This window comes from Macrotis lagotis, chromosome 1 (genome assembly GCF_037893015.1).
Source record: "Macrotis lagotis isolate mMagLag1 chromosome 1, bilby.v1.9.chrom.fasta, whole genome shotgun sequence".
Classification (NCBI taxonomy): domain Eukaryota; kingdom Metazoa; phylum Chordata; class Mammalia; order Peramelemorphia; family Peramelidae; genus Macrotis; species Macrotis lagotis.
In genome coordinates this window covers 823,641,278-823,656,437 of record NC_133658.1, presented here as the reverse complement: position 1 = coordinate 823,656,437, position 15,160 = coordinate 823,641,278, and the positions used below count along the sequence as shown (strand labels likewise).

Genomic DNA, 15,160 nt, shown 5'->3' with positions numbered 1-15,160 from the left:
TAGAGTAGGTGGTCAAAAAATTCCTCTGACCTATACAATTACTCTTCCCATCCCCATACCACTTTCTGGGGAGGGGAGTGACTTCCATTAAGTCAAAAAATAGCTGAGTGAGAAGTGCAAACAGCAAGCCCACGAATAACTTCTATAATCCCTAATGAGGCCATGGTCTGATGAAGTGACAGAAAATCAGGTGTGGAATTCCATTTACTGGGAGACACTTACAGATGATTCTGATTTCCAAAGTAAATTGAATTAATTAAGGCCTCTGATGGGGATTTCTTTTGTCACTTTTTAGGTAGGTTAATATGAGGAATTCTGCCCCTCTTTCCCCCTAGTCTCATCTCTGTCTCTATCTCCTTTCTCTCTACTCTTCCTCTCTTCTCAGTCTTTATCTTCTCTATTTCTCTTTTCTTTTTTTCTTCTGTTTCTGTGTCTCTCCTCTTTCTCCTTTCTTCTCTGTCTCTGGTTGGTCTCTCTCTCTCTCTCTCTCTCTCTCTCTCTCTCTCTCTCTCTCTCTCTCTCTGTTTATCTCTCTCCTGTTTCTCCTCTCTCCTCTCTGTCTCTGTTTCTGTTTCTGACCTCTCTCCCATATTAGCTAGTGAGAGTGTGATGATATTTTTTCATGTGAGCATCTTTGGGGATGACTTCACACAGTGTGGATAATTAGGGTTGATGATTAGTCCATGATGAGGGTTTTAGTAAGATTGTAATGTGATATCTGGGAGAGGGGAGGAAGGGCCTTTCTCTGACAAGCAGCCTCTTCCTCACAGATGAGTTTATCAGTAAACAATCTGTGCTTCCTCTTTCAAGCCTGAGCAAATGCTTACTACTAACCACCCTCCTAAGCCTTTGGGTCCAGACCAAGGGACTATCGGATCAGAGTGACAGAGAGCAGGTCATTTGCCCAAGTCACTATGGCTTGGAAAGGGGGGCAGGGTGGGGCAAACATCCAAGGTTGCTAGATCCTGACCAGGGACCTTCATGGCTTCCTAGGAATAGTCCAGTTTCTCTTAGGGTGTTTGAGGAAGTAACCATTAGAGCAGGTGTGTCCAACCTCCTCTTGTGCTCCTGGATGGTGTGGGTTGCATTGTGTTCATGAATTCTGTTTTTGTGGGGAGATGTGGCCCAGAAGAGCTCAAAGGGTTGGACACTCTGCACTAAGGGAAGGAACACTGCTGGCTACTTGAGTCTCACTTGTAGTGACCAGTGGCTGACCAGGAGGAATCTATCATGGTCATAGTTAGAAGTTCTGCAGGGACACAAAATAAATAGCTTTTTGGTCTGGCTAGGTAGGCTAAATGGAAGATCTTAGAGATGCTAGATTAAGCAGTTTATGTGGGCTAAATTTTTTGAGAGAAATTTAGAGTTCCTTAAGAAAATAGCCGAATAAAGAGAGGAAAGGTAAACTTGGGTGGTGTGTTCTGGGGAAAGAGTTGGGGTAGGGCTAGGGAGGAACTAAGGAGTGGCTAACACATGGAGCAAGGCAGTGCTCCCTGAGCAGGTCCAGAGTGGTTAACACCCGTTCACAGTCATAATTTTAATTAATGCCCATTGTCTTAGTGAATTTATGTGCCTTAGCATCCCCTTCAAGGTGCCAGTCTAGGTGGCTTCTGTCTAGATAACAAGATACATGAGATGGGAGTTGGCATGAAATACGGGGTGCAGACCAGATGGCACCTTGTTAACAATCTGGTACTGTGTTAGTACAAGGCCAACACAGAAAGGAAGAAGATGTGCTGTTTTGACATGGTGTCTTGTTTAGTACAGGGCCAATACAGAAAGGAAAAAATAATTATAATATTTAACTGCATATTTCCTCTACTACAGTAGAGGAGATGGAGGCTGGAGTTTTGTTATACAGCCATTCCTGAGCTTGTTAGCTTGGTAGACCAGGTAGCCAAAGTCCTATGTCTGTAGAATGGTGGGGGTCCATGTAGTAGTTGAGAAAGAGTTCAGTATACTTTTACTATTTTTCATTAGGATTATTTGAATTTTTCCCTCATGTTGCTACAGTTTGGTGCATGGAGACCAGAAAGAGACCCTGTTTACTGTTTTTTATGTCTATCATTATATGAGTATTGTAACATCAACTAGGCCAGATGGGGCCATTGTGCCAGAGGAGGGGTCCAACTGGCTCAATAACATTTTTTATGAATTCACTGGATGGGGAGAGCCCAGAAGATAACATACATTCCATAAAAAAAAGGGTACTGATTCATGTTCTCCCACAAACTAAAAATGAAGCCCAGAGACTTTATTGGACTTCTTAGGTATTCCTTACCTGAATGTTTTGATGGCCCCTGTTTACTGAGCTACTTGTTGAATTCATTACTTTTTTGAGTGTGGGCTTGGAACGGATTTATAACCTTGGAAGAAATGAGGTGGGTTGTCCATTAATGTTTTCCCTTGGCCCTATTGGAGCCTATGTTCTGGAGGTCTCTGTTCAAAAAGACCAGGCTAAAAATCTTTGGCATGTGACTCGGGGGGGGGGGGGGGGGGGGGAGTCAGGACCAAATAGCTATTGGTTTTTGGGTGCTGAAAGTTCCCTAAAGTGTCTCTTGTTATGCCATGTGGGAGAAACAGTGATGTGCATGGTACTGGGGCCTGTTTTTTTTTTTTTTTAAGGGTTTTTTTTTTTTTGCAAGGCAAATGGAGTTAAGTGGCTTGCCCAAGACCACACAGCTAGGTAATTATTGTCTAAGGTCAAATTTGAACTCAGGTCCTCCTGACTCCAGGGCTGGTGCTCTATTCACCATGCCACCTAGCCACCCCTACTGGGTTCTTGTTGATACTCAATGATGTAGGGTCAGTTGTGAGATGAGTTGGATAATTCAAAACAGGTCCTCTAATGAGATGGGAAGGGGACAGGCTTTCACTGTTCAATGGAAATGGTGCATTAAAGGGGAACACTCAGCTGGGCTCCTAGGGTGTGAATGCCCTTTATGAGAAGACTGGGACATTACAGGAAGGGGAGATCTCCTATCCCAGATGAAATGTTTCACCTCTTCCAGTCCAGCATGCCACCCACTGCCTATGAAGATGTAGCTGTTGAGACGTGTTCTTAGGCTTCTTTCACTGCAAGTCATGAGAAAGTTCTGTGGAACTGGATCCCAGGAGCCACTAATCTGGTAACCGGGGACCCCTTATGGGGGGGGATGTCCTGCAAGACCTCCCATTGGGACAAGTTACATGATGAGGGAAGGGCAGACAACATTTTTATTTATACCGATTCCTGGGCAATGGTTATAGGTTTGAGTGGTCTGGGACCTGGAGGGAACAATTCAATAATAAGAATTTTTCTGCTGCCTCTACCCTGTGATCAATTGTAGGGTTCCCAGCTGTGGCCCCACAGCTACAATGGGGAAGGGAATCTTCTGTGCTTTTCTATATCAGTGTCTCTCAGGTCCTGGTCCTTCTTCCAGACCAGTCCCTGCAGTTTTTACCTGAGGAAGCAACCCTGTGGAGAAGGATCCTGCCAGCCAAGCCCACCTACTGACTCCAGGGAGTGGGCAAGGCAGCCTAGCAATGAGATAGCTGAGGGAGAGCTAGCAGGCAGCTTGTCAGCAATTCCAATCACCACACACTGCTCCTCAGGTACTGATGGAGACAGCCCAAGAGCCCTTCGGGAGGCAGTAATCTTTCCTTGTTCCATCTCCATCCCACCCAGACTGCCTGTCTGCTTCTGCCCCAGGCCCTGTGGCCCTTATGGACCCCCCCCCACCCAGCACTGGGGCCTAACTATTGCTTCTGCAGGTGTGAGAGCCTGGCTCCTATGACTCTGAATGGCTCAGAGAAGAAAGCCCTTGTCATCATCAGAAAGCCCACCACCACCAATAGTGAGGATTTATCAGTGGGAGAGTCACTGCCATCTGCTTTGCTGTAGACCAAAGACTTCCATGTGTGTTGTCTCCCCACCAAAACATGACCTCCTTGAGGACTTTTCTATATGTATATAGCTCCAGCTGGGTTCCTAGTAAGGATTTGATACTTTTTCCTTTTCTCACCCATAGTAGTGTCCATAAGGGGTGACCATTTTTGTGTCTGTTGTGGATCCTTTTAGACCTCCCTCTCTCTCAGAACAATGTTTGCTGCATACATTATCACTTAAGTAAAAATCAAATTTCAATGAGGTTGATGAAAATTAAGATGTAATTTTTTCATAACTGATTTTCCAGAGTCCCTAAAATCTTTTCAAAGATCCCTTGAGGGGGGATAGTCTGTGGACCGAAATTAAGAAACCTGCTCTACATACTAATCTCAAGCATCTTCCTTAGAAAGATTATAGTCATAGATATAGGAGAGACCTTAAAGATCATCAAACCTCCCTCACCGTTTTACATATGAGGCTTAAGTATATCAAGTCACTTGTCTGAAGTCATAGTGGCACTAAGTGGCAGTGGCAGAATTGGAACCCAGGGCCTGACTCTAAACCTGTTGGTTAGTATAATGTGATTCCATGTGGTTCCTGATCCACTTTTGCAGACTAACAAATTGACCTTGTTCTCTATCAGAGAAATTTGCTAGAAATTTGCCCTCACTAACAATGATTCCTACTCAAGGTATGGGTTGTCAGGTCAGCTACTGGAAAAAAAAAAGCTGAACCCAACAAAAAAACCAAACTAATATCAAGGCCCTTAAAGGACATATTCTTCTTTCCTAGGGTTCCCCTTGTACAATTTATTTCCTCTAATCAGGGTACCCTTTTTTTCTGTGAAGAACAATCAGAATTGGATTTGTTGGGTTTTTCATATTTCATATCATCCTCATGCAGTTGGCGTCATGAATCATTGGAATACTTTGAAAGCAACAGCTTTGTTATGACATCCCTGAGCATCTGGACTGAAGTTCCTACTTCCCAGGATTCTCTATGTGATAAATCAGCAGTATCTTCCTAAGATCCCACTATTAATTAGGAGGAATCTCTTGATCTGAACAGATGACTAAGGGAGATAGTCCCAGCTATTCCTTAGGAGGCCTTCTTCATTGTCCTTTCTCTGTGCAGGGTTACCTGGATTCCCTAGGTTCCCATCCTCTCCAAGGAGTCTATATACCCAGAGAAAGTTTTTTTTTTTAAGATAGTAAGTTTCTTTCCTCCTAGAATGATTAGAAAACTCCTTCCCAGAAAGAGTTTGGGGGACCAAAGGGTGGAATTATTATGAGGGATTTTACTTTCAATTATATTGGGGAGATGAACTGTCTTTTTACAACAATAATGAGAGTGAGTTTATTTTGATAAAAAGGTCCCTTAAGCTTATCTGAATGAATGTGGAAAAAAGCATTGTTCTAAGCAAGGACACTCCCTATTACCTAGCCATAATCTTGAGCACTTGAATATGTTCCCCATCCAAAAGTGACCAAAATTTGGTATGATGGGAGGGGGGAGGGTTTGGCTGATATGCTGCCATCATTGGCAGCATATCAGTTTAGAGATATCAGGTTAGATCCCGAGGTGGATAGATTTAATATTTGTAACCTCTTAATCACTTAATTCAAATGTTCCAGACCCAGACAGGGACCAGGAACACTAGGTCTATTATTTTATTCAGTGCACCTGATGGTTTTTCTCCTGCCATCCTGACTTTTTTTTCTTTTATTAAAGATTTTATTTGAGTTTTACAATTTTTCCCTCCCCCACCCCCACCCCCACCCCCCACAGAAAGCAATTTACATGACTTTTTTTTCAAATCCAGAAGACTTTTTTTGTGAACTGCCTTTGGCTTTATTCTTTAACTGTCTTAAGATTTTTGTGTTATTGTTCTGTGTTCTTAATTGTGTCTTAAATTCCCCCTGCTTATGTTAGAGTTGATTTAGGATTATTTTAGTGGTAAACTTTTTTTTTTTTGCAAGGTAATGGGGTTAAGTGTCTTGCCCAAGGCCACACAGCTAGGTGATTATTAAGTGTGGCTAGGTGATTATTAAGTGTCTGAGACCTGATTTGAACCTAGGTACTCCTGACTCCAGGGCTGGTGCTCTATCCACTGTGCCACCTAGCTGCCCCAGTGGGAAACATTCTAAAAGAATTTTAGGGACTTTACCAACCAAGGGGTTCAATATAGTAGAATCAATCAACTCTTATTTTATGCAGGCTGGGCTAGATTTTTAAGAGGGCAGGGAGACCATTTTGTTTTCCTGCAGTATAAAGGATCAGCCCAAAGGGATTTAGGGTTAAAACCTTCACAGTACTAATCTACTTTATCATTCTATTAAAATGAATGTTTCAATATAAAACTGAAAAGCAGTACTGTAATGTTAAGGTTGATCTTAATCACAATTAAAAGCTGTTCTATCAAAAATAATGACAATGATAATGATAATACCAGGCATTTACATAGAACTTTAAAGTTTACAAAATGCTTTATACAAATAGGATCTCATTTTATCTTCACAATAAATCTGGAAAGTAGGCACTATTATTATCAACCCCATTTTACAGTTGAGAGAACTAAAGGGGACAGAGTAACTTGCCTAGGATCATCCAACTGCTAAGTGTCTGAAGCAGGATTTGAACTCCTCCTATGTTCCTGACTAGAGGGCCCTATTATCAAATATGTGACCTAATTGCCTCTGGCAGCATAGATAAGAATTCAAACCTATTCTCTTCTTTGTCTTAATTTCTGAGACAAATGATCTTTTTTCAAAGGAAACACAATATCATTTACTATGCAATCATATATCTCTGCTTGCATAAGTTCAAGATAAATATCAAATTTAGAAATGGCCCAAGGTAAGGGGGGCTAGGATAGCAGTGGATAGAGCATCGGCCCTGGAGTCAGGAGTACCTGGGTTCAAATCTAGCCTCAGACACTTAATATAATTACCTAGCTGTTGTGGCCTCGGGCAAGCCACTTAACCTCATTGCCTTGCAAAAAAAAAAAAAAAAAAACCAAAACCTAAAAAAAAAAAAAAAAGAAAGAAATGGCCCAAGGTAAAAAAATCTTCAATTCAAATTTTATGATTAGGTCTTAAAAATAAGGTGACTTCATATTCTCAAATGACAGCAGAACCCAGGTTAATAGTTTCAGTAAAGTTTAGAAATTAAAAATTCTAATTCTTAGAATTAGATATTCTCATTCATATAATAAAAATGCTTATCACTTTATCTAAATATTACATATATGCACATACCCACACATTTATGGAACACCACATAGAACAATATGAAGTCTCAATAACTTTTATTTTTAAAGGAGCTAGTATAGAAAATAGCAACATACACTTTTAAATGTACATTCTTTAATCCATATGAACAAAAAAAAATATCAAGCTATCAATAAGCGATACCTGCTGGCCTTTTTTTTTTTTACAATGTACAGGTCTTAAGTTCGTAAATTCTTAGCATTAATTCTAATGTAAATATAGCAAAAGTATATATGTAAGTCTTTGATTTACAAGGTAAAATGGTCTTCATGAAATACATGTAAAAATGAGGGAATCAGGTATATACTAATGCTTTTTTAAGTATATCAGGAAAATGGTCAAATATAACACAAAAATTTAAAATTTAACTGACCATGAATTAAAATTTCATTTACTAACAAATTAGGGTAAGTGAATTAAAAAAAAAGGCTCAGGGCATAGATACTGACTAAAAGTGATTTCTGTCAAAGCTAGATGAAGTAAACCTTAAATATCACCTATTTTTAATTCTCTTCTTTCTAAATAAGTTACCCACACAACAAATTGTAAATACACCTTTGGGTGCTCCAAAAAGCACTTTTCCCACAAACTGAAGATACTTTGATTGGAGCAGCTGCATAAAGTTCACCTCTATACATGAATGTCTAACCCTCAAGAAAGCTATTCTCAAGAACATTTGTTTAGTTGTAATTTTAGGATAAAGATGTGTTTTGTAAAATGCAAGGGAGTATTAGGCTATGCTGGTTTACAAAAAAAGAGTAGCTGTCTTAAAAGATGATGAAAATCTAAAGCATGGATGAAGTTTAATAGTCATTCTAGAGAATACTAAAGCCTTCCTTATTTGAAACTCCATGGAAGAACAATTATCATACTTTGTTTAGTCAGCTCTCTCTCAAAACCATAAAGGTAGAGCTTCCTGTGGCTAACAATGTCATCAGCATCTGTAGTACACTTCATTTCTGTCTTCATTCTTTAGAATCCAGAGTAAGATTAAAAGTGCACATGGACTATATTTGATTTGGGGCACAGTACAACACATGGCCCTTTTCAAATACTGAGACCAATACTTTATATATTCAGATATTTGGTTCGTATAAAACTCAGTAATGTTGTCATGATGTTTGATTTCAAACATTAAGTACAATGGAGGAGAGAAGCAAGAAGAAATGTTTCCCAGCACTGAGGTCTGGAACCTGTATCAGTAGTACGGCAGTATTAGGACTTTAAACTTTGCTTTCTGCTTGTACTCAGGTTACAAGATTTGCAAAATAAACAAACAGTGAATCAGATTCCAAGAGTAAAATAAAATCTAATATATAGAAAAATTAGTATTTTTTCAAGTAAGTTCTCTAATTTCCAATCTCTATTTTGGCTGAGGAGTTCAGGATAACAAAAATGGCTGGATAATCAAGCAATTTGTATTTGGAAGGTGGGAAAACCTGCCCAAGTGTGCTAACATTAAATTAACAAATATATAAATTAATAAAAGTGGCATACATCATACACATGCTACATCATAAGGCATAATATTCAGAAGGATAATAATAGGTGTGTCTGCATTGTCTTTATACCCAATCTGCAAAGCACAACATTTTCTTCATACTTTAGAAACTGAAAACAATCTTCTGCAACTTTCAGGTGGCCATATTTGCATGACACTACATCTTTTACAAAAGGCATTGTATGTATTATGACAACATGGTAAACAACTCAGGGGTTTCACACAAAATGCATGACCCTAAAAGAACCCCCCTCAGCTGAAAATTATATTTATATCCTGTATAATAGTAAATAGAAAACCAGACAAAGTGTGCTGAACGAAGATGAGGTGTACACAGTGCTAAGTGGGGGACTGAGAAGATTTTCACTTTTCCTCCTTGCTTGAGGTATCCATGCTATCGTTCATTTTCTGCTTTTGCATTCTTGTTCGAGTAGATGCTAGGAAAAAAACACAACAAAAAACCATTAAGAATGTGAACAGTTAGTCTGTTCAACAGGGAAGACAGATCAGGGGACCAAACCCAACACAGGACAAAAGACTAAAGGTTTTGTTCTGTAAATTCCTGGTTTCATACTTCTAGAGCCAACTATGACTCATAGATGAATCCTGGAAAGCTTCCTGAGACCTGTCAAGGTCAGTCACGTAGCTTGTAGGAGTTAGAAGTGGGCTTTGAATCCAAGTTCTTCCTGATTCTGAGCCTTACTTGGATGGTGAGCTCTAACCACTTACATCACAGCTGTCTTGAAGGAAGTAGATGCAGAAGTAAAGAGACTTAAAAAATAACCACCCTGTGTTTATCACACAGGGAGGCAGTACTAGAATTGAGAATGTGTTATTGTCTCAAAGTATTACCCTATCTAAAGTCTGAAGTGTAATAAAGCCAATAGAGAATGCTGAAAACCCAGAACAAATTATTCTTTTAAAAATTGTTTTTTAAATTTTTATTTAAGGCAATAGGGTTAAGTGACTTGCCCAAAGTCACACAGTTAAGACAATTATTAAGTGTCTGAGTCTGGATTTGAATTTGGGTCCTCCTGATTCCAGGGCCGGCTGGTGCTCCACCCACTGCACCACCTAGCTACTCCCCGCCCCCCCCCCCAATTACTCTTTTCGTGTGTGTGTGTGTACTATCTTCTCCTATGAACTGATCCTCTAAAGCTCATGTCATAAACCACAGCTCCCAGCTTCCTGAAATTACCCCTGAGCAGTGTGCATTTCTCAAGCTGGTCCTGACTCATTGATCTTACAAAGTCATGACTAGCAGTTCTTTGGAGATAAAACAACTTTTCCAGTATAACAAGGATAGCTATCAATTCACAAAGAGGAATTGAAACAGTAAAATCAAGGAATTGAAACAGTAAAAGAAAAAAGCTGAAAATATCAACATTTACTTAAGACTTCTTATTAGCTGTCTGATATTAGTTTGTTTCAGTTCCTTTGGTAAAATAAGTAAAGTGGATTAGCCTCTGTTTAGTGAAGGTCTTTTTCTCCCTGGGGCCTCAGCATCTTGTAGCCTTTTTAAGGACTCACAGGGTTTGAGAAATTGGAAGAGACACAGGAGTTTCTGATCCTTGGGGGTTAAGCTTGCCTCTTGGGTAGAATTATTCAGCTGCTTAGTTAAGACTCAGAGCACAAAGCCCTTGGACACTGTCCTAAAGAGAGAAGCTTGTACTCATCTCTAAATGGGTCACCAGGAAATGAATTCACTATAGCAACTAGTTCTACTTGCAGAACACATAGAGACATTCACAGAGTACTGTTTGTGTTCAACTGCAAGAGAGTAACTTCCAAAATTCATCACATGTTGGTAAATCATATATTTACTTAATGGCCTCATATCTATTTTACTGTTTTTTTTTTTAAAAACCAGACTACTACTTGAGGGCAGCTGGGGAGGGCATGGGGGTTAGGCACAATACACAGAGTGCCTGGCCTGAAGTCAGGAAGACTCATTTTTTCTAAGTTCAAATTGACCCTAGGCAAATCACTTAACCTACTTTGCCTCAGTTTCCTCGTGTAAAATAAACTGGAGAAGGAAATGGAAAACCATTCCTGTATTTATGCCAAAAAAACTTCAAATGAGATCACAAAGAGTCAGGCATGATTTAAAAACAATTGATCAACAACATTTGAGAGTTAAAATTCTTATAATGTGAGTCAATGCAAAATAACAAAGAAAAATAATAGTGAATCATTTGCAAAATTTTATTCCATAAAATAATGGAAAGAATGCTTTAAAATTGCTATATTCCAATTCAATGTCTTAAAAAGTCCACATTTTTGTGGGTAGTAAAGAAGTTTAAAACTAATTTATATGATAAATGAATTTTAAAACTTAAATGATTTTAATATCTATTCTTTCAAGGGCAATTTCACCCTGCAATTATTAAGATAATAGATGACAGTTGAATGAATTAGGAATCAATAAATCTTTAAATTTTAAATACTTTTCCATCCACATGCAAGCTATAACCAATCTAAAAATTAGTTAAAAATAGATATACATAATAAGGATGGTCATATGTTAGTTTTATGCGACTACAACATATATATAATATATATTATAAATCATATATATATATGTGCACACACACACCCCAAACATCTTGCAACACTCTTAGAGGCTTCTCAATATAGTTATTACTTTAGTTTGCAATCAGATAATAGCATTATAATAGCTATTATTTAATATACTATTTCTCTCATAAACTGTATATAAAAGTTATAGACACTATTTATAATATCTCAACTTGCCAAAGCTCTTTCATTATTAATTTCATTTAATCCTACAATTCTATAAAATAAGAGTAGGGCTATTTTCCCATTAGAAAGATGAGGAAACTGAGGTTCAGAAAAGATAATTGCCTTTAAACTAAAACTAGTTAATAACACAGCCTAGAAGGCAGGCTCTCCTGATTCTGAGCTTCTGTAGCAGACAGAATACGGAAATGTAATTTTAATAGAAAAGCACGTACCTTCCATTACTTTGTTAATTTTCTTGTACAAAAACCTTTTAGAAAAAGCTTAAAAGGGGCTAGTTTCGGAAAAAGGGAGGATGATTTCTTGGAAATGACATATATATGTCATATGTATAAAGTGAGCAAAACCAGGAAAATAATTAATACATTAACAATATTATAAAGATAAACTAATCTGAAAGATTTAGGAATTCTGGTCATTCCAATGACTAATAGAATTTTAGAGGATTCATGATGAAACATGCAACTCACATCCTGACAGAAAACAGGTTTCAAAGTACAACTTGAAACATAATTTTTTTTGCACAAAACCAATGAAGAAAATTGTTTTCCTTGATTGTATATGTTTGTAATAAGAGTTTTACTTTTCTCTACTCAATGGGATGGAAAGGAGGTGAGAGAGAGAGGGGCAGAGGATTTTCATTAAATGAAAAAAATTTAATTAAAAAAGTTCAGAGAATACCTTTTCTCCAGTAGTGAGTAGTATCTCACTTTTCAGAAGATATACTTCTGTTAAGTTGTGTAAAAGTAAACTTTTAATAAATTGGATATAATTTTATGTATTAAAGGGTGAAGTCCCTTGTATGATGAATTTCATAGTGAACATTTTCATAAAGAGAAGGTCCTTTTACAATTTGGGTTGTCTGGAACTCTCCTATGCTACTATCATATGTACATGTCAAATATCCCTTGATTACAGTAGATTATAAACTCCTTAAGGACAATCAAAGTATCAATTTTTCCAAATCTCTGTATCCCCTAAACCTAGCACAGTAGGTGCTTAAGAGATGCTTGCTAAAGGACCCTTTAATTTTTCTTTTTATATGTGTTAATTTCCACAAGTCAGGTTTTTTCTATACTTATTTGTATCTCAATTTCTAAAATTAATGTATAGTCATATCTCTTTAAAAATCTACAAAGAAAGTATATTACATATACTTACTCATTTCTGCAAGTTTCTGTTGAAATTTGGATTCCCCAGGAAGATGTTTGCTGCAGGAAAAAAAAAAGGAAAATGTTTTCTGCCTGAGTAATAAAGTATTATTGCATGCATATGTATATACATTTGTAATAGATCACTTTCTAATGATAGAAAGTATTTTTAAAATCATAAACTCATTTGATCTTTGCAATAACCCTGTGGTACTGGGAATACTTGTATTGCTATTTTATAGCTGCAGAAACTGAGGATTCAGAGATAGGAAATTTCTAGACTTTTTATTCCTACTTCTGAACTATCACACTCCATTATTGATAGTTTTAAGCATTTACTGGTTACTCATTCAGTTTCTCAAAAGTAAATGGTTTTATTGTTTAATGGTAATGAACTGTTCAAAATTGCAATAGCATCATAATAGCTATTATTTAATATCTTATTTCTCTCCAAAGCTGTGTAAAAGTGATGGCACTATAATATTTCAACTTTTCAAAGCTCCTTTAGTTTTAATTTCATTTAATCCTACAACAATTCTTTAAAATAAGGGGAGGGCTATTTTCCCATTAGACAGAAGAGGAAACTGAGGCACAGAAAATATAAGTGCTTTTAAACTAAAACTAGTTAATAGCTGATTCTGAGCCCCTGTAGCAGACATTTGGAACGCAGCAATGTAATTTTTTTTAAAGTTTTTGCAAGGTAATGGGGTTAAGTGGCTTGCCCAAGGCCACACAGCTAGGTAATTATTAAGTGTCTGAGGCTGTATTTGAATTCAGGTACTCCTGACTCCAGGGCCAGTGCTCTATCTACTGTGCCACCTAGCCACCCCTGCAATGTAATTTTAATAGAAAAACACATACCTTCCATCTGCTTCATCTGGTCCTTCAATATCAAAGCGTAGTTTTTTAAGTGGTTTAGGAGGGTTGCTTCCTTCAGCACTTCTCTTGAGCAAACGGTCACTGCTACATACCATCTGGTTTATTTTCTGAAATTTCTCAGAAGTCTAGAAATTACAAAATTTCTAAGAGGTTTTTAAAATTTAAAAAAACCAAAGGAATCTTGACTTTTTTTAGCACTTAATCAAGGCAACAAAATTATACCTGTAGCAAAGCATGAAATAAGTTCATCTGTTCAGCTTGAAAAAATAATCAGAAAATATCTAAATATTTCAATTAATTGGTATTTTGCCAATTGATAAGTGTGATGAGCCTATCAAAGTTAGGGCATATATTACATGTAATTGTACTTCATACCCTTTTATTTCTTATCTTTACTTTAGCTTCACAAGTTTTAAACACTTCCCAGAGATTCTCTGACTCTGTACTTTTTTTTTGGAATCTTTCTTCATGGTTGGCCTGAAAAACGACATAAGTTCCTAACCTGATGAAGTGTGGTATAGACTTAAACTTGAGAAATTGTAACTCCATCTCTCTCTCTCTAGTCTTAAGTATAGGCCATAAAGTAGACTTTACTATCATCATAAATTTGACATCATATTTATTAAGCTCCTACTCTGTACTGTGCTAAAAAGTTGGGTATATGAAACTACAAACTGATAGCTCTAATGGCTTCTTTGCAATCTTCTTCCTTCTTTGACCTCTTTAAGACATCTGACACTAGTCAGTAATCTTATGGAAGTAGAATTAACTGACTGGTTGCGAAAGTTGAGGGAGTGTGAGTCATTAAAGCTGATTCAGCCTAGGAACCTGGCTGACTGGAAGGATAGTGATGCTCTCAACCAAAAGAGAGAAGTTTGGAGGAGGGAGAGTTGAGGACTGCAGAGGGTGAGAAAAATACCCTGTTCTGCTCTGGACAGATATAAGAGTAAGGGAAAAAAAGATCGGGTTGGGGCTGTAGAAGGTGAGGAAAATATCCTGTTCTGCTTTGGATAGATATAAGAAAAAAAAGATCAGATAAAGATGCAGAATAGTTCTACACATATGCATTTATTGTCTGAATTAATATCTCTTAAACACCTCTCATACATCATGCTGGGTAAACCAGGGGCAAATATAAAAATAAATACACAGTCAACTGCCTTCTTTTTCTTCCAAGGAAAGTCTAAGCTATTTGATGGATCAAACCCTGTCACAGATTTCAGTAATTCCACATTGTTTATGTTGATTATAATGATCATGCTAGGTTCAGGGGATACAGAGATTTGGAAAATTGATACTTGGCTCATCCTTAAGGAGTTTATAATCTACTGGAAGGTAAGTGAAACCCCATCAGATAAAAAAAAATTGAATAATATCCCTAAGGCCAAGGATTTTCCTTGAATCTGTCTGTCAAAAAAGTATTGTAGACTTATTAGATGGATGGGCCACTGTGTTATGCTCTCAATTATTTTTAACAATCATTTAAACATTTTTTAAAATTTCCAAATTCTCTCTAGTCTTCCCTTCCCTCACTCACTGAAAAGGAAAATAATATAACAATTATACATGTGAAACCAGACAAGATTTTTCCATACTAGTCACATTATCAAAAAAAAAATAAAAAGCAAGAAACAAAAAGAAAGGAAAAATATGCTTTAATTTTAATTCAGTGGCATCAGTTTTCTCTCTGAAGGTGAATAGCATTTTTTTTTATTAGAAATCTTTCAGAACT

The 15,160-nt window shown here is 37.3% G+C and overlaps 1 protein-coding gene across 2 annotated transcripts in view; it reads right to left on the bottom strand.

Annotated features, from left to right (window-relative positions):
• Positions 1-7,158: 7,158 nt before the first annotated feature.
• RB1 (RB transcriptional corepressor 1) overlaps positions 7,159-15,160 on the bottom strand; it is a 165,118-nt gene continuing 157,116 nt past the window's right edge. For both annotated transcript variants that reach the window (XM_074217121.1, XM_074217122.1), the window contains 3 exons: positions 13,411-13,553; positions 12,560-12,609; positions 7,159-9,075 (listed from right to left, as the gene is read on the bottom strand). In XM_074217121.1, coding sequence (XP_074073222.1) covers positions 9,002-9,075; positions 12,560-12,609; positions 13,411-13,553 — 267 coding nt within the window. In that variant the 3' untranslated portion in view covers positions 7,159-9,001. The remainder of the gene's footprint in view (positions 9,076-12,559; positions 12,610-13,410; positions 13,554-15,160) is intronic.